The sequence below is a fragment of the Mustela putorius genome, unplaced genomic scaffold (assembly GCF_011764305.1).
Source record: "Mustela putorius furo isolate JIRA1106 unplaced genomic scaffold, ASM1176430v1.1 tig00537291_pilon_pilon_pilon, whole genome shotgun sequence".
Lineage (NCBI taxonomy): Eukaryota > Metazoa > Chordata > Mammalia > Carnivora > Mustelidae > Mustela > Mustela putorius.
Window position 1 is genome coordinate 1,029,026 of NW_025422429.1, and position 26,511 is coordinate 1,055,536.

Below are 26,511 nucleotides of genomic sequence, written 5' to 3' on the forward strand. Positions count from 1 at the left end.
TTTGGTTTCCGTCTCCCTGATGATGAGTGAGGTTGCGCATCTTTCCATGTGTCCGTTGGTCATTTGCATATCTTCTTTGGAAAAATGTGCATTCTTGTCCTTTGCCCATTTTTAATAGGATTACCTGCTTTTTTGGCTATTGAATTGTATGAGCATTTTTATACATTTTGGTAATCAACCCCTGATCAGTACATGGTTTGCAAAGATTTTCTCCCATTTTGTAGGCTGCATTTTCAATATATTAATCACTACCTTTGCTGTTGAAGCTTTTTAGTTAGTCCCATTTGCTGATATTGCCAGTTCTCTTGGTGTTTTATCCAGAAAAATCATCGTCAAGACCAATGTCAAGGAGGCTTTTCCCTATGTTTTTTTTTTTAAAAGATTTTATTTATTTATTTTACAGAGAGAGAGAGATCATAGGTAGGCAGAGAGGCAGGCAGAGAGAGGGGGAAGCAGGCTCCCCACTGAGCAGAGAGCCTGATGTGGGGCTTGATCCCAGGACCCTGGGATCATGACCTGAGCCGAAGGCAGAGGCTTAACCCACTGAGCCACACAGGTGCCCCTCTCTATGCTTTTTTCTAGGAGTTTTATGGTTTCAGATCTTCAGTGTAAGTCTTTAATCTACTTTGAGTTAATTTTTGTGAGTGGTGTAACATAGGGGTTCTGTTTCATTCTTTATTTAAGATTTTATTTGACAAAAGAGAGAGAGCACAAGCAGGGGGAGTGGCAGGCAGAGGAAGCAGACTCCCTGCTAAGCAGGGAGCTCGACACGGGACTCAATCCCAGGATCCTGGGATCATGACCTGAACCAAAGGCAGACGCTTAACCGACTGAGCCACCCAGGCGTCCCTCATTCTTTTGCATGTGGCTGTCCAGGTACCCCAATACCATGTGTTAAAGGGATTGTCTTTTCGCCATTGTGTGTTCATAGTACCCTTGTCAGAGATCAGTAGACAGAAATATGGGTTTATTTCTGGTTCCCTATTCTATCCCACTGGTCTACGCACCTGCTTTTATGTTAGTACAATACTGTTTTGATGACTGTACCTTTGTAAAAGAGTTTGAAATCGGGAAGTGGGATGCCTCCCCTTTTGCTCTGCTTTCACAAGACTGGTTGGGCTATTTGGGGCCTTTGTATTTCCGTACAAATTTTAGGATCATTTTTTCCAGTTCTGTGAAAATTGCCACTGGAATTTTGATAGGGATAGCACCGAATCTGCAGTTCGCTCTGGGTTGTATGGGCACATTAGTGATATTAATCCTTCCAATCCATGAACACAGGGTATCTTTTTATTTATTTGCACCTTTCTGGTTTGTATAGGTATGGAACTGAATCACCATGGGCTAATTTACTTATTTCTCACAAGCCAGAATCCCTGGCTTCTACAAAAATGCTCTCCCTTCCATCTGCTTTAACTAAAATCACTGAATGCAGCAATCACTTTCTGTCTGCCATGGGAGAAGCCCATATTAATGTGTTAGAGGAAAACACACTAAACCAATTTATTTCAACAGAGTAACTGATCAGATTCATTAGCTCTCAGCGCACAGAGGGAATTTGGAGTTCAGGATATTGCCCAGATTTTGAGGAGTTGATGGACTGAGAGTCTATGAAGCATGGGCAGTTGAGTAAGGTTGGGCTTTCAGTGGGGCACTTGGGTGATGCAGTTGGGTAAGGATCTGACTCTTGCTTTCAGCTCAGGTGGTGATCTCAGGGTTGGGAGATCGATCCCCACAACAGGCTCCATGTCTAGCGGGGATTCTGCTTCAGATTCTCTCTCCCTCTCCCTCTGCCCCTCCTGCTCATGCTAGCGCGCGCTCTCTCTCTCTCTCTCTCTCAAATAAATAAATAAATAAATATTTTTTTAAGTTGGACTTTTCAGGTGGGAAAAAAGTAGGTTCTAGGCAAATCCTGGTAACAATGAGTAGCTGACATTTATTAAAATTTTATAATGTGCAAGACCAGGTTCTAAGGGATTCACAGGTTTGAACTCAATCCTCACAGCAGCCTGAGGAGTAGGGGAGGTGCCCTCTTTGGGGCACCTGGGTGGCTCAATGGGTTAAAGTCTCTGTCTTCTGCTCGGGTCATGATCTCAGGGCCCTAGGATTGAGCCCCTCTTTGGGCTCCCTGTAGGGATCCTGCTTCCTCCTCTCTCTGCCTGCCTCTCTGCCTACTTGTGATCTCTGCCTGTCAAATAAATAAAATCTTTAAAAATAGATCCCATCTTTATGGGTGAAGAACATGATTCACAAAACCTATAAGGTCTTGACCAAAGTTACCCAGCCAGCTAGGATCCAACCACATTCCACCCACTGCCATGCTGTGTTCTCAATCCCTACCCCATATTGCTCCTAAAAAACCAGGGGCCACTAGAGAGAAATTTAACCCACGAGATTAAACAAATCAATTAAATACTTCAACATTGGCTTTATCTGTGAGGGAGAAATGACATGGGATAGAAGCCCCTGGTGTAGATTTGGACAATAGAGTAGGATGGTATCAGTGTGAGCTCCCTGAACCCTGTCGTTAAAATTACGTTATCGACAGATCTATGTAGACATCTTACATCTGTGATAATCTCAGAAGCTTATAAAATGCCATTTTGTCTAAGGTTTTCTTCTCTTAAAATCAGTGAAAATAGAACTAGTTTTAGTAACTACAGATTTAAACTTGGAGGAGTCACATACCTTGACTACTTCTCTGGAAAGAGTTTTGAATTTTTTCATAGGACTTTGGGTGTATTTCACTGTGATGACTGGAGCCAATGCAAAAAATATCTTAATCCTTTTAGCCAGCTCTGGATTGGTAGAGAATGCTATGAAGGCTGAAGGGGAAGAACACACGAGTCTATAGATTTAAAACAATTCTTCATTCACCATAAATGAGAGCAAAAGAAGGCATGTTAAAAGCAACAACAGCCACTACAAAACAACTCAAAATAACTACCACTGGTAAGGAAAACTTTCCTAAACTTCTCAAGAAGAAAATTGGGTAATTCAAAATGCAATGACTTTCCTGTCCCTGGAGAATTTAAGTCTACTCATAGTGCTACAGAAAGGGTTCAAACATCCACTGGGGGGCATGGCCAGGTAGACTCCAAGGGCCACTCTACCTTGACCATACTCTTTGGTATCAGATAATATTTGGCCCACAATTTTGGCTTCCCATTCACTAGCCGTGGCAAGTCTTAGTTTGCTCAAACTGTAAATGTGGAAAACACAATCCTCACAGGATGATTCTTTTGAATCACATATATATAAAACAGAAGGTATTCTTTGGCATTCTCACCATTGGGAAGGATTTCCAAATTCAGCCATTTGTAAAACATGGAGGATAATGGTCTCAAATGTTTCTAGGTTGCCATGAGAGATAGTACATAAGATGCACAGCATCCAAAGACCTACTTTACACCAGAAACCTGGTCAGGATTCAGATGCAGAAAAGAGCCTGGTGGAGATGCTGTTAGTATTGTTGAGGTGTCTAGCTACATGGGGAGCAGGGCAGGGGGCGAAGTGCCTCATGCCATTGTCAACATGGCCCCATCTACCTCTAGCCTATCCCAGGGCCTCTGGGAACAAAAAGAAACAATAATTATAGTATATGATTTTCACAGTTTGTAGTTCTCTCATTTCTTTTTGGTGTCCTCATTCAATTGAAAGCTCTTTAAGGGAAAGACTGTATCATTTTTATCTCGGCCTTCCCCACGTCTAAACCAGCATCCAGCAACCGTGTGTGGTATATACACACATGAATAAGTCCCTCTCCCTCAGGCTTATCTGTCCATTTCTAAATTCAGTCCTGGGGCAGCAGAAATCCCTGGTGTCCTCCTCACTTTATTTACTCTTCAGAAACCAGTCAGAGGAAACGGTTTCCCAGGCCAAGTCCTCAAGCTCGAGACTGCACAGAAGGAAGAACTCCTGAATCCTTTCATGAATCTGGAAGGTTCTCTGACACTCTCAGATCCCACCTGTCCCGAACATACCGATGGTGGTGCCTTGTGAGTGGCCCACATAATAGAGTTGCTCTTGTCCAGTTTTCTCTATGATAAAATCGATTGTGGCTGGAAGGTCATAGCCAGCCATCTCGTCCACGCTGCCAAAGAGAAAGAACAACAAAACTGGAAAAAGAAACCATCCATTGTCAGGCCTGCAATGTTTAGACATGTTGATTGCAGGCATAGAGACATAGCTTTTGTCAGTTTAATACTAGAGTCAATATAGAACTTTCAGCATCTCGGCAAGTTTTGCGGATGTCCCCTTGATTGTAAGAGTCACATGGTGAAGAGACCAGAATTGGAAAAATCTGCTTTGCAAAGGCCCAGAGAGCATTTTCCTGTAAGCCTTGCCATAGTTCACTAAATTCTATGGCATATTTACCTTGAAAAGAACAGTGCCTGGGATGCTTATTTTAAAAGCAGACTAAAGAAAGCAGATCTGCAGGCGTCAGCCCAGATAGAGGGAATCAGAATTTCCAGGGAAGTGGCGCAGCAATCTGTGTATTTATCAATCACATCAGCTGTTTTGCTGATGTAGCTGGGAAAACACTCAGCTAGGGAATGATCATGGTACCTGTACTCGTGCTGTCACAGGGTGGCACTGGGGTGAGGAATGAGGAAATAACAAGAAAGGCATCAATGGCTTTAGTGGCCTGTAAGGCATGCTTCTTAGCTCCTGGGCCAGGATGGACGGTCGTCCCTGGCTGCTGTGGCTTCTAGAGCAGACCATGCCCCAGGAGCTGTTGCTGGCAACTCTGCTCTTCTGTCATTCTGTGCTCTCAGGCTTTCTTTTTATTTCCCCGGGACCCCGACTCCAGGCCCAGGTCTCAGCCCCGCCAGCCGATGGTTTATTCCTCCTCAGCAAACAAACATTGGAGGTACCACTTGTGCAGACTCACCCAGGGCTCACTCTTGGCTTATCATAAATGTCTGGGCCTCAAAATTTGCACCCAGAACCTTGTTTCTGGTCCCATTTCTCCATCAATTCCTACTTGAGCAAGCACCTCATGTAAGCTTCCTTTGGGGTCCACAGTGGCTAAGTGACAGTCTTGGAATTAACCTTCCTAAAAATCTCTGCATTTTGATTTTTCTTTTTGCATATATACTTTGCACACACACACACACACACACACACACCAGCAAGCAGGGTTTTTAAAACAAACAACAATGCAGTGAATAAGGGCATTTCTCCAGAGCCTGGGTAGAGGAAGAAATGTTTGTTTCCTTCTTACGGATTCCACTGGGTTGCATGTGCACAGAAAGGGAAAACCCAAGGGTGTTCGTGTCCATGAACAAGGTATACCCTTTATTTATTAGGATGCAGATCCTTACCTGAAGGCCCAGTATTCTTGAGATTTGGGTGAGAATTTCAAGTGTTTCCTGGACCAGGTGTTGCCCCGGCTGTTCCCCATCCACACATCATAACCGCGATCTGCCAGAAGGAAAGCCAGGCTGTTGTTCGGGAGGTTGCATATCCAGTTAGTGGCAGACGCGATTAAGCCATGTTGCAAATACACGACAGGTCTCGGAGCTGAAACACACACAGGCAACAAGACTCTCAGGTCCCCATGCCTTCAGGGTCTGTAGGGGAATCCTCTTTCCTGACTTCCTCTAGCAGAACAGAGGGCAAGGGATGGCATTTGGCACCTGGCAAACCTGGCTTCGAGTCCTCTGTGAACAAATTAGTTGGGCAAGTAATTTGTTGTCTTCTGTCTTGTTTTTCTCTTTGTAAAATTTGGATTATATATACTGTTTTACATTGTTCTGTGGGCACTGGAGTCAGGTTGTTCTTGCTCAAAGTCGATTCTGCTACACATTAATCCCTTGTGCCTCAGTTAATTTATCTGTATAATGGGCAGTGATAACAAATGTTATCTCCTAGTGTAGTCAAAAGAATTAAATTAGAATTAAAAAACTTAGGCGAGCCTGGATGGCTGAGTCAGTCAGTGTCTGCCTTTGGCTCGTGTCATGATGTCAAGGTCCTGGGATGGAGCCCTGTGTTGGGCTCAGCACTTAGTGGGGGGAGGGGTGTCTGCTTCAGGATTCTTTCTCTTCATCTCTGCTCCCCCCTGCACTTATCCTCTCTCCCTCTCTCTCTAAAATAAACGAACAAATATTTTAAAAATACATAAAAGACTGTCCAGCATAATGAATCATTTCTCTCTGATTATTCATATCAATAAGGCTTGCTGTCTCATGGAGCATCTGACTACCAAACTAAATTTTTCTCGAAATAATAACAGAAACATTAAAAAATGCCATTTGTGAATATTGACTGAGATCCAGGCACTAGGCTCAATTTTACACACGCCACGTGGTCTCATTCACATTGTCAGAAAGCTAAACAGCAAAAGGCAAGGTGTTCAGGAACATGTTATGCAAAGTGAAATTGCAAAGTCCTGTTCACAATGTAGAACAGGGACATCTTGATGAAGAAGAAGGCAAGAAGTGGTGTTGAGACACAGACAAGAGAGAAAGTGACAACAGTGTTCTTTTCTTTCACGACGGGTTTATAACTGTGCTGGTGCCCAAGACCCCCTCAGCTCCCCCGGGCTGGACAAGTTCCTGGGGATTGGGTCGCTACACCGGGGTCCCAGAGAGCCTTCTGTCACCCAGACACAAGAAACTAAACTCTATGTTCATTCAGTCTACCTTTGGAGGAAATGGAAAGAAGGAGTGTTATTAATTCTGCTCAGTTATTGCTAAAGAGCAGTCATAAGCCATAGCCTGCCCCGGATCGTCTCACTGTAGAGTCAACTGTCCAGCTCATGCATTTCAGCAGCTCGCTGATGAACCAAAATAAAAGTTTGGGCAGACAAAGTTCTCAATGACTATTTTCAAAGGTAATGGGGTTATCTAGAATCTAGATTTTTCTCTTCACACGATAAACCATTCTGATACTGCTAAGATTCATTATACAAGACTCCAAAGGATCAAATGAGCTAAGATTTGAGAGAAGAAAGCAAAGAGTTCTTGCCAGATGAATTCCCCCTTTCTCTACAGAGATCAATCTGTGTTGTAGGGAGCTAGGGCTGACTCATTAATCAAGTTTAAGTATAGCACTATTTGGGCCCAATTTAGGACCCCTGGATGGCTCAGTCAGTTAAGCGTCTGCCTTCAGCTCGGGGCATGACCCCAGGGTCCTGGGATAGAGCACCCCACTGGGATCCCAGCTCAGCGAGGAGTCTGCTTCTCCCTCTACTCTTCCCCCTGCTAATGAGTTCTCTCCCTCTTTCTCTTTCTCCCTGTCTTTCAAATACATAAATAAAATATAATCTTCTAAAAAATCGGGTCAGATTTACTTAAAACATGAAGTCCCAATGACTTAAGAAGAGAACTAATTACAAATGAAGTTGCGAAGCTGTTGGGATAGCTGAAGCAAAAGACAGTGATCATGTCCAAGTCTAGACTTGAGGAATACTGAAGCAGAGAGGAGTTTTCAGATAAGAGACAGATTGGAGGCAAAATTGGTATATCTTGGCAACTCACTGCATATAGGAAGTGATGGAGAAGAAAGCATTAAGTTGACTCCTAGGGGTCTGGTTGTTCAGCCTCACAAGGGTATCTCCAGAACAAGACCAAGTTTTCTTTCATGTTGTTTTGGAAGGAAAATGTGATGGAGTATAAAAAGATTAAATAAACAGTATACAGTTGACCTTTGAACAACATGGTTCCACTTATACATGTTTTTTTTAATAAATCCAGTACAGTCCTATAAATGAATTTTTTATTCCTTGTGATTTTCTAAACATTTCCTTTACTCTACCCCACTTCACTGTAAGAATACAGTATATGATGCCCATAACAGACAAAGTACGTGTCAATTGACTATTTATGTTATTGTTGAGGCTTGTGGTCAACAGTAGGCTATTAGTAGCTAAGTTTTGGGGGAGTCAAAAGTTACATGTGAGTTTTCAGCTGCTTGGAGTAGGGGTAGTGGTGTCCCTAACTCCCGTGTTGTTTGATCCAACTGTGTATCTAAATGCTTGAAAAACTCCAGAAGATTCTACGAGTGAAATGGAGCGAGACTGGTGGAGGTGATGAGTTTCTCATTTCAGAACAAAAGCTGCCTGTCTGCTCTGCTTCTCTCAGCACCCCTAGGAATCTCTGCTGTAGGCATTCTTCCTTCCATAACAAAAGAAATCCTACTTGTTCTGGGACATCCTCTTCCATGAGGAATCCGGTAAATTCCGAGGACATAACCATCTTTGGTCACGACATCATACTCTTCGCAAGGGTAACCCCAGTAGGAAATAATCTGGCTCTGAAAAGAGAAGAGGAAAACAGACACGACCATGATGTCACCTCTCGGTTCGTATACCTACACTGCAGTATAGCACTTTGAATTACACAACCTACTGTTCAGCTAAGTACTGGGATAGAATGTAGCAGGAAAATCAGGATCACTTGAGGAAGATTTTAGAAGAAGGTTGCATGCAAAGGCAGGGGAAGGCAAGGTAGGGTGACCATACCTCCTGATATTATTAATGCCACCCAGGTACACTCTCAAAATGTTTGTGAAAAAAAAAATGTATGATCATGGTCAGCTACTGAGGGAAGCCATGGGGATTGTATAGGACCCCATGGCAGGTAACAAGTGAGCTATGACTAGACAACCTTAAATGGAGGTAGGAGAAAGTAGTCACCAGGCCCAGAATGAGATAGGTAGAAAGGGCCACATGGAGGAGACAGCCCACCTAAGGTGACCACGTGGAGGAAACAAGGGCTCATCAACGAATCATCCAACCTCCCTCTTGTCCTTCTGATCTCTGCTTAAGATTTCAAAGGGCTGAACTGAACTGAAGTCAATGTCAAAGGAGCTTGTGGACCTAGGTCAGCTTCTTGACCAGAGGGAAAGATGCAAAGAAGAGAGAGTGAACCCAAATGAAACCTCCTGCACAGATACACAGGCATGAGGGGAAATGTTGTTTGCTGGTCATCTTCAGCAGAAAGAGTGTAGTGTATATGTTCTGCTTTATTAATTGTTACAACGAGCCTTTGAGATGGGGTCGTACCCACTTACAATGGAGAGAAGGGAGTGTTAGCAAGCTGCACAATCTATCTGAGATTGTACGCTAGGAAGAGAGAAAGACAAAGTTAAAGCATAAGGAAGCTCAGCCCCAAAGCGCATGGCTTTACCACGGGATTACGCAGGTACCCATGCAAAGTGCACAAAAGATTTGCATATGCATTTAAAGCAGTGGTTATGAGCCTAGACTCTGGAGACAAACCACATGGCATTGAAAGCTAGCTCTTTCTCTTCTTAGCTGGGCAACTCCGGACAACTTATTTAACCCTTTTGTCCCTCAACTGTAAAATAAAAACAATACTAGTATCTCTTCACAGACTTGTTCTGAGGACTTTGCATAAAGTATCTAGAACAGTGCCTGGCACCCAGCAAGTGCCCTGGAGATGTTTATCATTCTCATTATGTTTATAGAATGATTAAGAACCCCAAAGCACCCAGACCAGGAAGGAAGAGAATGTGTGTGAATATGAGAGAAAGAGGGAAAATTCCATATGATGACATATAGTCACGGACTGTGACGTCAGCCATGTAGGAGGTTAGGGCTGCCTGCTGCTTACCATGGAGAGAGGAACAACAGGAGTCACTAATTAGCCACTGTGACAGTTTCATTCTTCTTAAAGTCCTAACACAGCCTTGACATGGGTGAGGACATCACTGGTACAGAATGTGTGCAAGAGTATGGAGTAACCCACTGGAATGAAGACTATGGTGGAAACTGGTCATTTTCTTCCTTCCTTCTTTTTCTTTCTTCCTTTCCTTTCTTTTCCTTTCCTTTCCACCTTTCTTCCTTTTTCTTTTCTTTCTTCCTTTCCTTCCCTTTCTTTTCTTATTTATTTATTTATTTATTTATTTATTTATTTATTTATTGAGAGAGAGAGAGATCACAAGCAGGCAGAGAGGCAGGCAGAGAGGCGGGGGAGAGGGTGGAAGGCAGGCTCCCTGCCGAGCAGAGAGCCCGATGTGGGGCTTGATCCCAGGACCCTGGGATCATAACCTGAGCAGAAGGCAAAGGCTTTAACCCACTGAGCCACCCAGGTGCCCTCCCTTTCTTTTCTATTCTTTCCTTTCTCTCCCTTCCTTCGTTCCTCTGTTTCTCCTTCCCTCCCCCCCCTTCTTTCTTTCCTTCTTTCCTCTCCTTTTTTGACTAACACTGTTCCATTCCACTCTATTCCTTTTCACCTCTGGTATAAATGTCTGTTATAAACAACAGTTACCATGTCTGGCTTATTAAACTAAGAGAAACCCTGAAACAGCTCACAAATTAAAGAAATGACTTTAGAAAGAACTTCAGGGAGAATGCAGAGATACTCTGTGGAGGTCGTCAGTATGAACTCATGGAACTGTTCTTCAGGAAACCACCATCAGATGGTAGCTCAAACCACCAGGAAAGGGAATATCACTGCCTCAACTTGGCTCATATCTTTAAAAGTTTAGATTAGCAACTTCCAGACCTGGTGAGCCCATGCCAGGGAACAGGGGCACGAACACAGATTTAGTCAACGCAGAACTGGTTGTAGACAAGCACACCAATTAGATCTAAAATGATGATACATTAATAATTTCTTATCTTAATGTTTGTTCTTCATGAAGGACTTACAATATTCATATTAGCTTCAGGATTTGTGATACTTCCTTTCTTGTGATAGCCATATACAGGTCCAAGAAGAAGCATCCAGTATGCTGTTGCTAAAAGCTGCTGCATTTGGGGTCTGCCTAGAAAAAGAGATATTAATATATTTGTCATCAGAGAGAATGCTACAAGTGAACTTTGTGTAATCCTTCTGTAATACGACTGCAGGAGAGAGTAGAAACATGATTCTAGGTTGTGCTTTAGCAAGCAATAAACTTAATATTCAAGACTAATTCCAAGAAAAATCTGAAATTATGAATCTTTAGTAAGAAAAGAAAGAAGGAAGGAAGGAAAGAAGGAAGAAAGGAAGGAAAGCATAAACATCAAATAAGTCTCCACTATACAGCTGGACAAAAGAAGGGAATGTAGAATTTGTAGAGAAAGAAATATAGTGGCCAATATATTCATGAAGCATATTCAATATCTCAATAGTTATCAAATGAATTAATTCCTTGTTTTCTGATCATAGGAGTAAGCACTGGCACAAACTTTACAGAGAAATTTATTACCATGACTTACAAATTTAAAAATATTCACAATTTTCATCCAGCGATTGTTTCCAGCAGTCTATCCAAAGGAAAAATAATATACATAATAGTAAAGAAATACATATTATAAAATCACTCCTGATTATATATCTTAATATAGAGAAATTTACCAACTAAGAGATTGATAAAATAAAAATTATGGGCGAGGAAGAATGGTATTATCCAGCCATCAAGTACAATGTGTTACGTGAAATCTCTATTATATAATATTAAGGGAAAAGCAATGTGAATCGTGCACATATGTTGAGCCCAATGAAAAAAAGCAAATGACAAAGAGAGAAAAAAGACTGTCCCCTGCCAAACCCCTCATGACTAACCCTAAGACCTGACCTTGACTGCCCACTGCAGGTACCCATCCACATTCGCCCAACATTTCCCTTAAGTTCTTTTTTTACAGCCTATCTCTTAAGCCGGGGTTGGGGGGTGGGGGTGGGGCATGGGAAACCATGATAGGCACAGCACTCTATGATAGAAACCCAAAGCACACCCCTCAAGCAATAGCAATTGTCCAGCGGAAGAGCTCCTGTCGCCCAGAGCACCCTGACCCGTGTGAGCTTAAACCCGGACTCACGTCTGTGCAGATGGACCGTGGAGTGACTCGGTTGCCTCTACCTCCTTATAACGCTAAAATCTCCACTCAAGGGGGGCACAAGCTTATTTACATAACGTGCAATGTACGTGCAGGCAAGGTTCCTCAGGGCGCATGCTCAACCTCGTCCCTGCCTCTAGTAGGTCCGACGACAAGGCTCCTGTGTTTAAATACTCATCGTCACCCTGAGGAAAAGGAACCTATCACCCTTGCTCAGGGGTCCCAGCTTTGGAAGTTATTATTCCCCGCGATCTCCTTATTTGCTGCAAATGACGTTTTCTTTGTGCGACAACACACCTGGTGTAGTTTCTCTCTGTGACTCACCAAGAAGCCAACCTACTCAGTTTCCTAAACACCAAATTTTAATTACGATTATATCTGGATGGTGAATGATTGTCTCATTTTTCTAGACTTTCCATGTTTATAGTATTTTTTTTAAATATCCAGTATTACTTTGTCTTAAAAAAGAAGTTACTTTTCAAATAGAAAATTCTCAGAAGGGTGGGGGAGAAAAGATGATTATATTCCCCATTTGGCTTTGAAACCACTTAAGTTTAAAAGCAACAAGCAAGGAAACGATCGCAGCAATACCACAGGGGGACACTTTGCAGGATGGAGAGTCTTTGATTCAAGACACTGCGGCCCATCACCACTGCGTCCTGCCTCTCCTGTGTGTGCTGGGACCTTGGATCAGGTCATCTCTTCGTGACTAGCAGCAAAATCATGTTTCATGGAATTTTCGGTAATTTAATATAAAAGTCTACAAGCTAACAATCTAATTCCAAAGACGTTGGTCACCTTGCCGCTTCCTCATTCCTGGCCCTCTGGTTAAAAAAAAAAAAGGGGGGGGGGAAACTTCTTTATTCAAAAGAAGGAGACATTTCTGCACACCATCTCAAAAGGTTTGCTTTTTTTTTTTTTTCCGTTTCTTAGTATCTTCCTCCTTCCTTCCCGTCTTCCCTCCTTTTCTTTCCTTCTTTTTCCTTCTCTCTATGTCATTCTCTTTTTCCCTCCAGCCCTCCTTCCCTTCTCTGTAGCAGGAAGAATCACATCAGCATTTGGGTTTTAAAGGGCTTTTAGGGGCACCTGGGTGGCTCAGTTGGTTAACCCTCTGACTCTTAATTTTGGCTCAGGTCGTGATCTCAGATTGCTGGGATGGAGCCCCATGGCAGGCTCAGCAGAAGTCTGCTTGAGGTTTCTCTCTCCCCCTCCTCTCTCTACAATAAATTAGTAAATGAACTTTTAAAAGAAATAATGGGTTTTAAATAGGACTATTCTCTCTGAGGCCAATAAACAGAACTGAAAAGTGGAAACTGCATGAATAAATCAGATTTAGATACCCACAAAGGCTGTACTTAGGCCGAACAGGTGCTGTGGTTAATGAGAAGAGGAAAACAAACTTTGGCTCAAATGACTCACAGTGTGGAGTCTGGAATAATAAAAACACACTGTCTGGAATAAACAGGAATTATTCTGAGGATGCTGTAATATATTTATAGCAAGCACTGTTTCTGTTCACTGTTACCAGAATTCAGGCCATGAACAGGTAACACTGGGCAGGTCTACAACATGGATTTGCTGAATAAATGTGAGAATGGTAAGCAAGTAAATGTAAATTACTCGTGTTTTTAGTGGTTGTTGTCATTGCTGGCTTTAACTCTTTCAGCTGAAAATATTGCTGAAATGAACATTTCTTATCTATTTAAAAAGAAAAGAAAATCTAATTTTAACCGAGAGAGCTCAGCTGGTGTACTTTCCTTCCTGATAAATTGTTCTTAATCTTCTGAGTGGATCCTTGGTAGCCATGATTATTAGAAGAATATGGAAATTAATCAAATTAGCAAATAAAATCAGTTTCAAAACTGGAAAATAGATTTGACAAAGCTCAACTCCTCTTCCTAACCAAAACTTGTCAGCAAAGTAGAAATAGAAATTCCTCAATTAGTTGAAAGACTCTGATGAAAAATCTTCCACCTGCCATTACAATCAACAGTAAAATACTGAATATTTTCACCTTAAGAATGAGACAAAAGGCTGGGTATGTGCTCTGATCATGTTCATTCAGCATGGTACAGCAGGTGTCATTAAATAAAATAGAGTGAAAAGAAGGGAAAAACAAAACTAAAAAGCAGAAAAAGGTGGGAAAGTAGAAGTGAAAAGGAATTTGCAAATGACATGATAGTGCATTTAGAAAATCCTAATCTGCACCAAAATTACTAGATATCATGAGTACATGCAGAGAAGTATCAGAACACAAGATCAACATAAAAATAAGCAATTATTTATTTTATGCTAACAGAACAATGCTTATCAAACAAAAATTTTAAAATACGAGTTAAATAGCATAAAAAACAAAAATTGTAAGTAACAGCTTTAACCAAAGACCAGCAAGATCTTTACACTGAAAACTGCAAAACTTAAAGAAACCTAAATGAGTGGAGAGAGATTACCTACTTTATAAATTAAAGACTCCATATTGCTAAGCTGTCAGTTCCCAAGTTGAACTATAAATGGATCAAGTTTCAGGTACAATTTGGCCAGACTTCTTAATAAAAAATGACAAGCTGATTTTATAATTTATATAGAAATATAAAGACCCTATAGTAGCCCAAGTTATTTTAAAAAAGAATAACAAAGTTGGAGGACTTACACTATACAATTTAAAGATTTACTATGGAATCACTATAGTCAAGACAATGTGATATTGGCAAAAGGATTGAGGAAGATCCATTAAAAGAATAGAGTACAAAAAAGAAAAAGAACAGAGTACACAGAAATAGACCAAATTATATGTAATCTAATAGCTTTTGACAGATGTTCTAGTGAAGTTCAATGAGAAGAGAAAAGCGTTTTCAATAATTATTTCATTGGAGCTTTGATATCCAGTTGGATATCAATTTTGAAAAAAAACTTGCTACATTTCTTAAACCAGACATAAGATATACTTGAGATGTATTGCAAATAAAAAAGTGAAAACTAAACTACAAAGCTCTTAGAAGAAGTCAGAAGATAACATCTTTACAAATTTGGGATAGACTAATTATAAAAGAAAAAATACTATAAATGAGTCTTTCTTAAAATATTATAAACAAGTTTTTCTTTAAATAAACTTCTGGTCATCAACAACACCATTAAGAAAATTTAAAAAAGCAGATCACAGATAATATAAAAACTTTTCAATCGATACCTGATTTATAAAGTACATATGTGTAGGATTTTTTAAAATTAGAAAAATAATAAGTAACAAATTTAAAATTAGCAAAATACTTGGATAGTCACTTCACGAAAGGATATATAAAGAGCCAATAAACACACCAAAAAGATATTCAATATTGTTAGTCATCAGAAAAATGCCAGTTAAAACCCTCATGAGCTACTACTGCCTACTCACTACATTGGTTAACATTAAAAAGACCAGCAATAGGGGCTCCTAGAGGGTTCAGTGGGTTAAGAATCCAGCTCTTGGTTTCAGCTCTGGTCATGATCTCAGAGTCCTGGGATCAACCCCTACACTGGACTCCCCATGGGGCATGGAGCCTGCTTGGGATTCTCTCTCCTTCTCCTTCTGTCCTCCCCCTTCTGCCCTCAAATAAATAAATCTTTAAAAAAAACAAAACAAAACAAAACTGATAATAGTAAGTAGTGGATAGAAGGAGGAGCAATCAGATCGCTCATACATTGCTAAGGGGAGTTTATAATATTAAAACTGTCAAAACTGTAAATTTCTTAAAACCCTATAAGACTGCAATTCGATATTCAGGTAGTTGCTCAAAATAAAAGAAAATACAGGTCTATATAAAAACTTGTTTACAAACTTGTTTCTTGAAGCTTCTTCAGAATAGTGAATTACTGAAAATAGCCCAAATGTCCATCAATATTAGAAGGGACACACAGATTACATTTATACAGTGCAACTCATTGACACATATGGCATAGATAATTCTCACAAATGTTTGCTGAGTGAAAGAAGCCAAACAAAAAAGAACGCTTACTTGATAATTCTTTCTCTATGAAGACCAAGAACAGGTAAAATGAGGGGTTCCTGGCTTGTTCAGTCGGTGGAGCATATGACTCTCAATGCCAGGGCTGTGAGTTCGAGCCCTGCGTTAGGTGTAAAGATGACTTAAAAACAAAATCTAAGGGGAAAACAAGAACAGGTAAAATAAATGTGTTGGAATAGAAAAAATAATAGTGTTTGGTGGTGGCATTGATTGGAAAGGTACAAGAGCATCTGAGTGATGACAGTGCTCTGTATCTTAACCAGGATGATTGTCAAGACTCACCAAACTGCACACTTAAGATTTGTGCATTTTTATTGTATGTAATTACAACTCGATTAAAAAAACTGGAAACTATGTTGCAAAGCAGGTATTCTCAATGATTACTAGTTCTGGAGTAAATTAGTGCAAGTCAGTTGGTAAACAACATTGCTACATTTACCAGGACTTCTTCATACTATTCTTATCTTATGTCCCAGAGGTTCCACTCAATAAATAAATACTAAGAGAATATATCTTTCACTTTGAAGGTGGGGCTGTGGGGGCATCTCTTTTACAAAGTTATTTTCAGGCTTGTTATTTTAAATAAATGAAACAAGAACAGATGTTCAATTGAAAAGGGCTGCTTAAATAAAATATAATATGTTAGATGATTAATTAAATATTGTAGAGAAAAACCATGAAAATGTTCATGAAAACTACGTAAAAACATGAAGACACACTTAGGATATTACATTAAGTGAGGAAAAATTTGTCGGGAGGAAGAACTGTACATATCAGTGGTCTTCAATCCACGGTATGCGATGACTTTCCAAGAAATATGAAGGCATGTAAATAGTTTTATTTTTTAATTTTTTTAAGATTTTATTTATTTATTTGACAGACAGAGATCATAAGCAGGTTGAGAGGCAGGCAGAGAGAGAGGAGGAATCAGGCTCCCCATTAAGTAGAGAGCCCGATGCAGGGCTTGATCCCAGGACCCTGGGATCATGACCTGAGCCAAAGGCAGAGGCTTTAACCCACTGAACCACCCAGGTGCCCCAACATGTAAATAGTTAAAAAAAAAATCAGATTATAGATCTTTGACTCCTGTATATTCTTTCCTAAAACTGATACGATCTGAGAATTTCTGACTTCAAGCTGGTTTCCCTTTTTGAACTCTACAAAGGGAAGGTCTACCTGTCCCATCTTCTGAATCCTAGGACCGCAAATCATACAGAGGAACACTTGACAATATCAACACTGGTATTGGCAAAAGCATTGCTGATAAAGTAGCAATCTTTTTCCAAGGGCAAGTTACCTCTGCAAATGTGTTGGTTTTTAATTCTTTGTTTTCAAAAAATTGGAAAAAAATCTACTTGACTTGTCAGGAGGTCAATCATTAAAAATAATTTTTGTGGATGTATTACCATCTGATTTGTGACAGAGAGCTTCAGAAAGAATTTGAGGAACTGAATAACACTATATAAACATGTTTTTTCAGCACTTACATCTGTTGAATAAATGGAAAACAATTGATGCTGAATTTTGTTTCATCTGTTAATCAATAATCATCCTCAGTGGGTGTATGGATTAAAAAGTGAAATTCCATTCATGTCGTTAAGAGATTCATTCCTAGGGGGTGCCTGGGACCAAGGCCCACATCAGACTCTCTGCTCAGCAGGGAGCCTGCTTCCTCCTCTCTCTCTCTCTGCCTGCCTCTCTGCCTACTTGTGATCTCTGTCAAATAAATAAATAAAATCTTAAAAAAAAAGAGATGCATTCCTAATAAAATTTGGTTTTAATGCTTAATAATTATTCATTAAACCTTTAATATATTTATGATCCTTTGATTATATGCTAATGAAAGTTACAATGGCAAGTCATTAAAAAGTTAAAAGAAAATGCAACTTTATGATCAGAAAATAAAAACAATTCTAATTTCAACGCATATCCACTGTTTCAGCTGCAGAGAAGCACCAATTGATGAATAAAAGACTTTTTAAGCATACAAATACATTTGGATATGCATTTATAGAAATATATAAAGCACCTGAAATATATAAAGCACCTGTGGAATGGGAATACGAATTCAAGGAACAAACAAAAGATATAATTTTTTAATCCATTAAACAAGAGATTTTTTTTCCAAAGGATGTTAATAGGTTTCAAATCACATTCTATTGCATATATTTTTTAAATTGTGTAATAATTTCAATTTAAACTGTCTACAATATACCTTAAGGTGCATCCCTTGCAATCATTTAAAATTATGATAGGGGCACCTGGGTGGCTCAGTGGGTTAAGCCTCTGCTTTCGGCTCAGGTTATGATCTCGAGGTCCTGGGATCGAGCCCCTCATCGGGCTCTCTGCTCAGCGGGGAGCCTGCTTCCCTCTCTCTCCCTGCCAGCCTCTCTGCCTACTTGTGATCTCTGTCTCTCTGTCAAACAAATAAATAAAAAAAATCTTTAAAAAATAATTAAAATTATGATAAAAACAATTTTATGTCAACCTAAAAGTTTGTACATATTTGTGGAGTCTTGCACAATTTGGGATGATAGAGGCAAAAACAATTTTTAATCAAATTACAGATATATTTTTAAATATATACTTTCAAAAGATCTCAAAAAAATAAACTAAAAAGTATCGTCTTCAAAAAGACTGGAAGGATTATTCCAAAATGATAATGATTATGCTTGGATTCTAGGAATAAACACTTCACCTCTTTTGCTACTTATTGGTTATACATTTTTCCTTGATGACTTTATTATGTTGAATTACTCTTATAATATAAATATACTTAAGACATTTAGAAATAATTAGGTATAAATTTAAACCCAATGACCTCTGCGAAATCCCCTAGTGATGTGGGAGACAAATGCAGAAGAAAAATGACTAAATTTCCTTACTACTTACAGCCCTTTGTCAAGTCCTTGAAACAGGCAGAGAGGCATTCCTCTAAGGGACTCACCTGCCTGGCCAACAGGCAATCTTAGCCTTGACCCCCAGGATCCTGCAAGTCTACCTTAATATATGAAAATTCCTTCAGAAACTTCCTTTATCTCTACCCCCAGGATACATGTTGGCAATCATCTCTCAAGTACATGACCCACCATACATCTGAAGGGTCTCATGGAGTAAGGGACAGGTGGGGCTAGGTAGGGTGAGGTAGGAAGGGGGCTGCAGGGTCAGGCTCACAGAAATCCCAGAAATGCTGAGGTGTAACAAAACCAGACCACCCTGCCCTGAGCCTCAGAGGTGGGGTCTTTTTGTGGCAGTCACACTGTGACCAGACCCCAAAGAAGTAAGCCCTTAAACATGCTATCACCAGCTCTCACTCAAAACGAGACATCACAACAATGATAAGGGCACAAGCTCCCGGGTCAGTTCCAAAGAAAAGATTGTGGATGGAGGCCCACATTGGCAACCCAGTGAGGGACCCCTCTCACTCCTGAGAGCTTTTTCTATGTCCTTGCCTAATAAAACTCTATTTTGTCCATTAAATTTCATTCTCTGACCCAGTGAGACAAGAGCCTCACTCTCCTGCTTCACTGGAAGTCTTCTGAGGGGGCAAAGCTGACACGTTTTAGTATTTCTGTTTTGTAATAACCATATCAGCAGTTCTCTATCCCCCCTCACTTTTTGATGTTTACACGATTTGGGGCAGTGATGCCAATGACTGTGTTGGCCGGAAGACTGTTGTCTGTCAGTGAAGACGTTTTGGTGTTTGCCACACTTTCCCTTTTTATCCAACATATTCTATCCAAAACCAATGGGGCGTTTACAAAAATTTAAATTCTGTCTCCTCCTTTCCCCAGCATCCTCCAGAAAGCTCTGATATTCTTATCTCTTACCAAAGAAGTGTGACTCACAAGGCTACATCACTATTTAGCAACCGGGTGAATCAGAATCTGGATCCAATCTGGTTCTCTGTTTCCTGAAGTCCTCCACCCAGAGTGAAAGAGGGAATAGGGAAGAGTGAGGGCATTATTATCAACAAGTGAATGGGAGGAAATCATTACGCAACAGGACATCCAGGCCTGCAAATCTGGGATGTGAGGATTTAGCACTTCGTGTCAAAGGAAGAGGACTCCTGAAGCTTTGACAGGATCTACAAATGGGGTTGAGAGGCTAATAGCTCTTGGAATCAAGGCTAGGGGAATTCCAACAGAAAAGACTTTCATCCATTCATCTGTTGAAGGGCCTGGTGGTGGGTGTTATGAAGGGCACGTAACAGAGGGAGCACGGGGTGTGGTGCCTAAACAATGGATCTTAGAACACTGAAAAAATAAAATTAAATTAAAAATAAGACTTTCAAAATAAAAAATTAAAAAAAAAAAGACTTTCAGGCTGTATGGGGAATAAAATGCTCACGAGGAAAAGGAAAAAGAGCAGACACTAGAGGGCATTGCATTTTCACGTCTCTTCTACTACGTTGAGGACAAAGCCCTTGAACTCTGGAAAACCGTTGCATCAAAATTTATAAAAAGTAAGATAACAAAGGAGGAGCTGTGGAAGAGATAATTCTTTTATGAAGTAAAGGAGACATAGAATAGGTCAGTGAATAAACATTAAAGCTGGTTGTGTTAAAGTGACTCCTTTGACGCCATTTTCCTATCCCCCAGTTAGCTCCGCAGGGTGTCATATTTCTGGTCTGAAGTGTTAAGTGGGCTCAGGGGATTCTATATTTGAACAACTGTCTTTTTCCAAACATGAAAGTCTGGTAACAACTTTCTTGTTTCTGAAAACAGAGAATAAAAGATAGGGATATTGTAAAAGCAAGAAAATAAACCTTTGGCTTTGACGTGTGGACTGAAAGGACCATCATTTCATCTCTGATTCCCAGGGGGCTTCACACAGGTCTGCAATTATGAGGGCTGGAGGAGCATTTGACTCTTATATCCGCATTCATAGAAACCACTTTTTCACTCCTTGCCCAGTGAAGCTACTCATTACAAAGCAACAGAAAGGGAGAATGACACGTCCTTAGATATTGTTCGAAGAATGTTCATAATTTCCATAAGTAAGAATGTCACTTAGTACAGCAATGCCAGCCAGTCACTTGGCCCCACATTTTCCCACAGGTGACCCTGCTTTTAAGAAGGAATATTCATGTTCAAGGCCATTGGAAGGAGACAATAAAAGACTTTTTGAAAATTCCAAAAAATTTTGAAAACATTATCCAAGCATTCTTTCCCAAACCCCTAGATGCACAATCCAAAAGAATGGTCTCTTAAATCCATGAAATCTGCCACTTGCCTTTTCCAGCTGTGGACTTACATTACCTCCTCTTGAGGAAACTCAAGTATAGATACATCTCCTATCCAAATGCTACAGCTTTCTGAAACTCATTGTGATATTCTCTCAGGAAAACTCTGCATCCTGTCTTCTCGGTGGTCCCATTATACCTGCATTACCTCTTGCTTCATGAGGTAGAAACAAATACAACATTCCTCACCAACACATGATGTTTCTGTGCCTCCAACTATCTCCCAAGTCTCATTGAAATACCAGGACTCAGGCTCTGCAAACAGATCAGTAGTCATTACCCACCTGATCCCTGAAGTCTCTGGGACAAGGGGGTCTGCTGTCGTCAAGCCCTGGGAGCTTCAGATGGATTCCAGCTCCTTCCAGAAGCAGTTGCCAGGAGAACATGCTCTGTTCCAGCCAGCCAGGGAGATGTCGCAACCAGAAACTTCTCAACTCAAGGCAGATTAATCATGGCTTTAAATATGACAGAGGCCGCCCAGGCAACCTTGTCAGGTGAGTTCTTAGTTGGGCAGAAAAAAGAAGTATGAATGGACTAAAACCTTGCTCCTGCCAAGCCGGTCCCCAGGTTCTGTGCCTCAAGGGTCAGATGGATTGGAAACTTCTCAGCGGAACACAGACTCTCCATCCAGAAAATAATTCCACCCAAGGATGGATGCCATGACCAGTCATACAAGCATCTTCATAAAATGCCTCATCCCTCACCCACCCGCCCCGCACCATTAGTTGCAACACCTGTGGTGTTATTCATTCCCAATTCCTGCCTTGACTTTCCCAAATTTTCTCTACCTTCTTATGTAAATTGAGTATTAGAACAGGCAGGAATCAGAGAAAGTGTATCCAAGTCTTTCAACGGAAGCCTAGAAATACTGCGTCTCATTCAAGGTCTCCAGCCAGCTAACGGCAGAAGCAGGGGCTTTTGCTCTCTCCAACCAGTGTCTTTCCTACTGGATGAGCAGCTCCTGAGTCTGCACTGGAAGGTGGGGGAGCTGCAGGGGTGTGGGATGTAACCTGCAGGGAGTGTTAGACCTATGTGGAGTCCTGCTTTCTGTTTTCACAACTGGGAGGCTGCAGATCCAATCTGACGACACTAATCCAAGCAAACTTCTAAAATGATGCAAACACTAACATTTGACATGCTTGAAAGTCATCTGAAGAACAATGAAGTCTTCCTGAATTAGCTCCTGAGTTTTCCCCATTGGTTCTGGCATCTCTGTGGCCACTCAGAGCACAGGACATGGTTGCAAAGTCACAACATGACTTGTGGGGTTGCTCAGTAGGTTAAGCAGCCCACTCTTGATTTCAGCTCAGGTTGGGATCTCAGGGTCGTGAGATCGAGTCCTGAGTCAGGCTCTGTGCTCAATGGGGCATCTGATGAGGAGTTTCTCTTTCCTTATGCCTCTCTCCCCAACTCTTGTGCTCTCTTTCAAACAATTAAATAAATCTTCAGAAAAACAAAAACAAAACCCACACACAAAAGGAGAACTTGCAGTTTCATGGGGTCAGTCAGGAAGGACTATGTGGCATGAAGTTGATTTTAGCACCAACAAGTCTCTTTGGATTGTGTCTGTGAGTAATAAGATTGTACTCGATTTGATTAAGAATTGTATCAGCATTGGTTTTGCTCCTGTCCTGTAATAGTTTTGGCAGTTAATTAAAATGTTTTAGAGATTGACTTGTTTTATTAGAAAAATTTTATATCTCTATGTTTTTCATAGGCAGTTCCACTTACAAAGTAATGTGTTTTACAGCCCGCCATTTTGAGTCTTGAGAAGAAAAACGAAGCCCACCGGAAAGATGGTTCATGTGTTGGCAATATAGAAACATCTGGAATCTAGTCCATGCTAGAAAATTAAATACTCTGAGGCAAAAAGAAATGGAAAGGTGAAGTTTTCAAGTATTGCATTCAAGTATTTTAATTTAGAATTGAAGTTTTCAATGACTGCATTATTAAACTACTTTACCCAGAGTTTTCTGCAGGGCACCCTTTACCCGAAGAAAATCCAAATCATTGTTGTTTGGAGACTTACAGTGAGTGAGTTATTCACCCATATAAGGGCCTTTTGTGGTTTTGTTTGTTCTTATTTAACTTTGATCTTTGTCTCTGATCCCTACTCCCACATGCCTGACCTCCTTTCTACCATAACCTGTCACTGTAGCATATCATTGTAAAGAATACAGTATATTACTCTTCCATATGGTATTTTGTATTAAATCTCATCCCATTTCTTACTTTTCTCTATGCTATTCTTATGAACAGGACTGATGGCCTAACAGAGGAGAGCCAGTGCAAAGCGACAACACAGGATGCCGTGCTGAAAAGCGATGAAGAATTTCAAGATGTAGGCAGCCGAGGAGTAAACAGTGAGAGAACATTCAGAGCATGGGGCCCTACGGTTTGCATATGTGACATAACTATCAAGTCAGCCCTGCTTGTGAGAACACAGCATGTTCCTGTCTGTACATTGGTTTGTTTTTAATTACCGTCCCACAGAATTCTGCAGTATCTGTGTGGGTTTTTTTTTTTTTTAAGATTTTACGTATTTATTTGACAGAAAGATAGAGAGCATAAGTAGGCAGAGAGACAGGCAGAGGGAGAGGGAGAAGTAGGCCTCCCACTGAGCTGGGACCCCGATGCAGTGCTCGATCCCAGGACCTCGGGATCATGACTTGAGCCAAAAGCAGGTGCTTAACTAACTGAGCCACCCAGGTGCCCCCGTGATATCTCTTTTTTAAGTATCCTGTTTCCCCTGAGTCAGACATACAATTTTATTTCTGCAAAATTCTCAGTTAAGAACATTAGCATTTATACTCCCTGTTATCAAATGTGTAAGAATTTCTTTGAGATCTATTCCTAGAAGTGAGAGCTTTTGGTCATACGTCATACTGTTTGCTCAATTTTCCTTTATGCTGCCAAACTGTTCTAGTATAGGCTGTGGGCTCCCATTCACAGTGCTGAAAGGACTCATGTATTTCTCTACCTCTTTTGCTAGTTGTGCCAATGTAAACCTCTCTGTCAATCTGTCATTTCTCTATTCCTTTCATCTATGACTTGACTCAGTGAACAGAAGCCCAACTCTGTTTACATATTTACTTTTACATGCATATCAGTGCTTTCTTTAAGCTTATTCCCCAACCCCTAGATCACCAAGGCACAGGACAAGATGCTTTCCCTCTGTTTGGGGGTAGGGCCCATCTTACTCTGCTGCTTCTTCTGGCCCTCTGTTGGAGGAGTATGTGCTCTTTTAGGAACACTTCCTTCCTCTTTCATCATGATTTCTAAAAGCTCCAGGGCATTAGGACAGAGCAAGGGAAAGAAGAGGGTAATCCCTGCCTGACTCCTGCTATAGGCTCATCCTCGTAGTGTGTGTGTGTGTGTGTATGTGTGTGTGTGTGTGTGAGTCTATCTAGCAACCATGCTCCAGGGGCTGGGGGCGAGGGAAGTCTTAAAGGGATCGCAACATTCACAGTGGATGGGAACTGGGTCCCCAGTCTGAGCCCATTTTAAAATCTGGGTCTTCAGAGGGTTTTGAGTGAAAGGAAAATACTCTGTATTGTACTATCCAGGATAGTACATCCAGTATCCTGGATGCAAGTCATTTCATTACACGTTTGCTGAAACTAGTAGAATTCACAACAGTTTACAAGACTGAACCCTAAAATAAACTGTGGACTTGTGGTGATGACCATGTGTCAAAGTAGGTTCATTGGTTCTAAATGGACCGCTCTGGTCAGGGAATCATGATGATGGGGAGGCTACCTATGCACCTGTGGAGACAGGTGATAAATGGGAAATCTCGGTACCTTCCTCTCCATTTTGCTGTAAACCTAAAACTGAGCTAAAAACGTTGTCTTCAAAATAAAATAAAAATCTGTGCCTTGGGGCACCTGGGTGGCTCAGTGGGTTAAGCCTCTGCCTTCAGCTCGGGTCATGATTCCGGGATCCTGGGATCGAGCCCCACATCGGGCTCTTTGCTCAGCAGGGAGCCTGCTTCCCCCTCTCTCTGCCTGCCTCTCTGCCTGCTTGTGATCTCTCTTTAAAAGAAAAAAAAAATAAAATAAATAAAAATCTGTGCCATTAAGCTGGAGCCAGGGATCTGGCATTGTTTCATCAATGAGATTCTACGCCTTGGTGTGTGCATGATGTTGTACTGCCTTGTATTGTTTTGGTTTATTGTCTTGGTGTACTCTTCCCTGGGGCAGTATTGTTGTGGGTTGGTAGGGACCTAAAGTACCTGTGAGATTCAAGATTTTTATTTTAGGGGATGTCATCCTCCAGAGGTGTGCGCTGAAGCCCTTTTGTATGTGCCTGTGTGTATAGGCACCTGCTATCTTGTGGGCCAGAGTGTGCTGGAGATTATGAGTCACAGGGAAACAAGGCACATGGACAAAATAAACATCAAAACTCACTCCCTCTCCTGATGACTGCAGTAATTCATTAAGGCCTGTGGATTTTCCCAGGGAGGGGGGTGTTAAATTTGAAAAGACTAAAGAACTTATAGTATTTTGTTGAATCTAAGATGTCCTCATTCGTAAGTTGTAACTTTCATTATATCATATACTCCTAGGAAAGAAACAAAACATCAGCCATACTCATAATACATCAATTGTAAGAAACATTCTGAGTACCGAGATACGAAAATGTAAAAAAAAAAAAAAAAAAAGGCCTTTTGAAATCCATGAAATGTAGATTATAATTCAGCCACACTGAGTTAAATCACAAGGCTTAGACCATAAGATCTTTGTAAGAATTTGCTTCACAATTCAGATATATCTATGGGTTGAAATACTTGCATGCTTTGATATATCATGAAGTAAAATCAACCAGGATTCTGCAAGCCCCAAAGATCGCTTTCTAAAATTTCATAGGGGCCTTAAAAGGCCATAGCTACTGGAAATAGGATACTGAGACCAACCCTTTAACTCAAATTGTCACCTAAACCCTGTTCAGTAGATATTATAATGTTCATTTTACAGGTGAGAAAACAATTCCTAGAAGTTATAAATACTTAGAGAACTAGCTGGGCGGGGGGGGGGGGAGGACAAATAAGACTCTCCAAAACATTTAATTCCTAACACCAAATGCCTGAATTGCCCTCTTATATAGATATTTGATATTTTATTACAGGTCTCATAGTCAAAATGGTCATTTGTAGACAGTCCATATATTTGAAATACAGAAAAAAGTATCATTCAGCCCAAATGGGGTTTCTAAGTCAATGTTTAACTACGTTTGTGTTATTATCCAATAAGCTGTATATACAGACAGGATCAAGTCTGTCCATTTTATAAAATGGAAGAGGCAAAAAGAGAAGAGAATTCCTCTTCCACTCAAAATATTTTATCTGCGGACTAATTGTCTCTGGTGCCTATCTTTACAAGCAACTTGAGAATTCATATTTTTAAAGAAGGCCAGCATTACTCTAATACCAAAGCCAGAAAAGGACATTACTAGAAAAGAAAACTATAAGCTAA

The 26,511-nt window shown here is 40.7% G+C and overlaps 1 protein-coding gene across 2 annotated transcripts in view; it reads right to left on the reverse strand.

The window, feature by feature from the left end:
* Positions 1 to 23,611, reverse strand: part of LIPK (lipase family member K) — a 34,981-nt gene extending 11,370 nt beyond the window's left edge. Inside the window, exons 1-7 of one of the 2 annotated variants that reach the window (XM_013050133.2) lie at positions 21,322 to 23,611; positions 15,784 to 15,927; positions 10,622 to 10,737; positions 8,145 to 8,259; positions 5,328 to 5,526; positions 3,984 to 4,093; positions 2,689 to 2,825 (exon numbers count right to left, since the gene is read on the reverse strand). In XM_013050133.2, the coding sequence (XP_012905587.1) occupies positions 2,689 to 2,825; positions 3,984 to 4,093; positions 5,328 to 5,526; positions 8,145 to 8,259; positions 10,622 to 10,726 (666 nt within the window). In that variant the 5' untranslated portion in view covers positions 10,727 to 10,737; positions 15,784 to 15,927; positions 21,322 to 23,611. The remainder of the gene's footprint in view (positions 1 to 2,688; positions 2,826 to 3,983; positions 4,094 to 5,327; positions 5,527 to 8,144; positions 8,260 to 10,621; positions 10,738 to 15,783; positions 15,928 to 21,321) is intronic. The other variant, XM_013050134.2, reaches the window with a different exon arrangement.
* Positions 23,612 to 26,511: the final 2,900 nt, after the last annotated feature.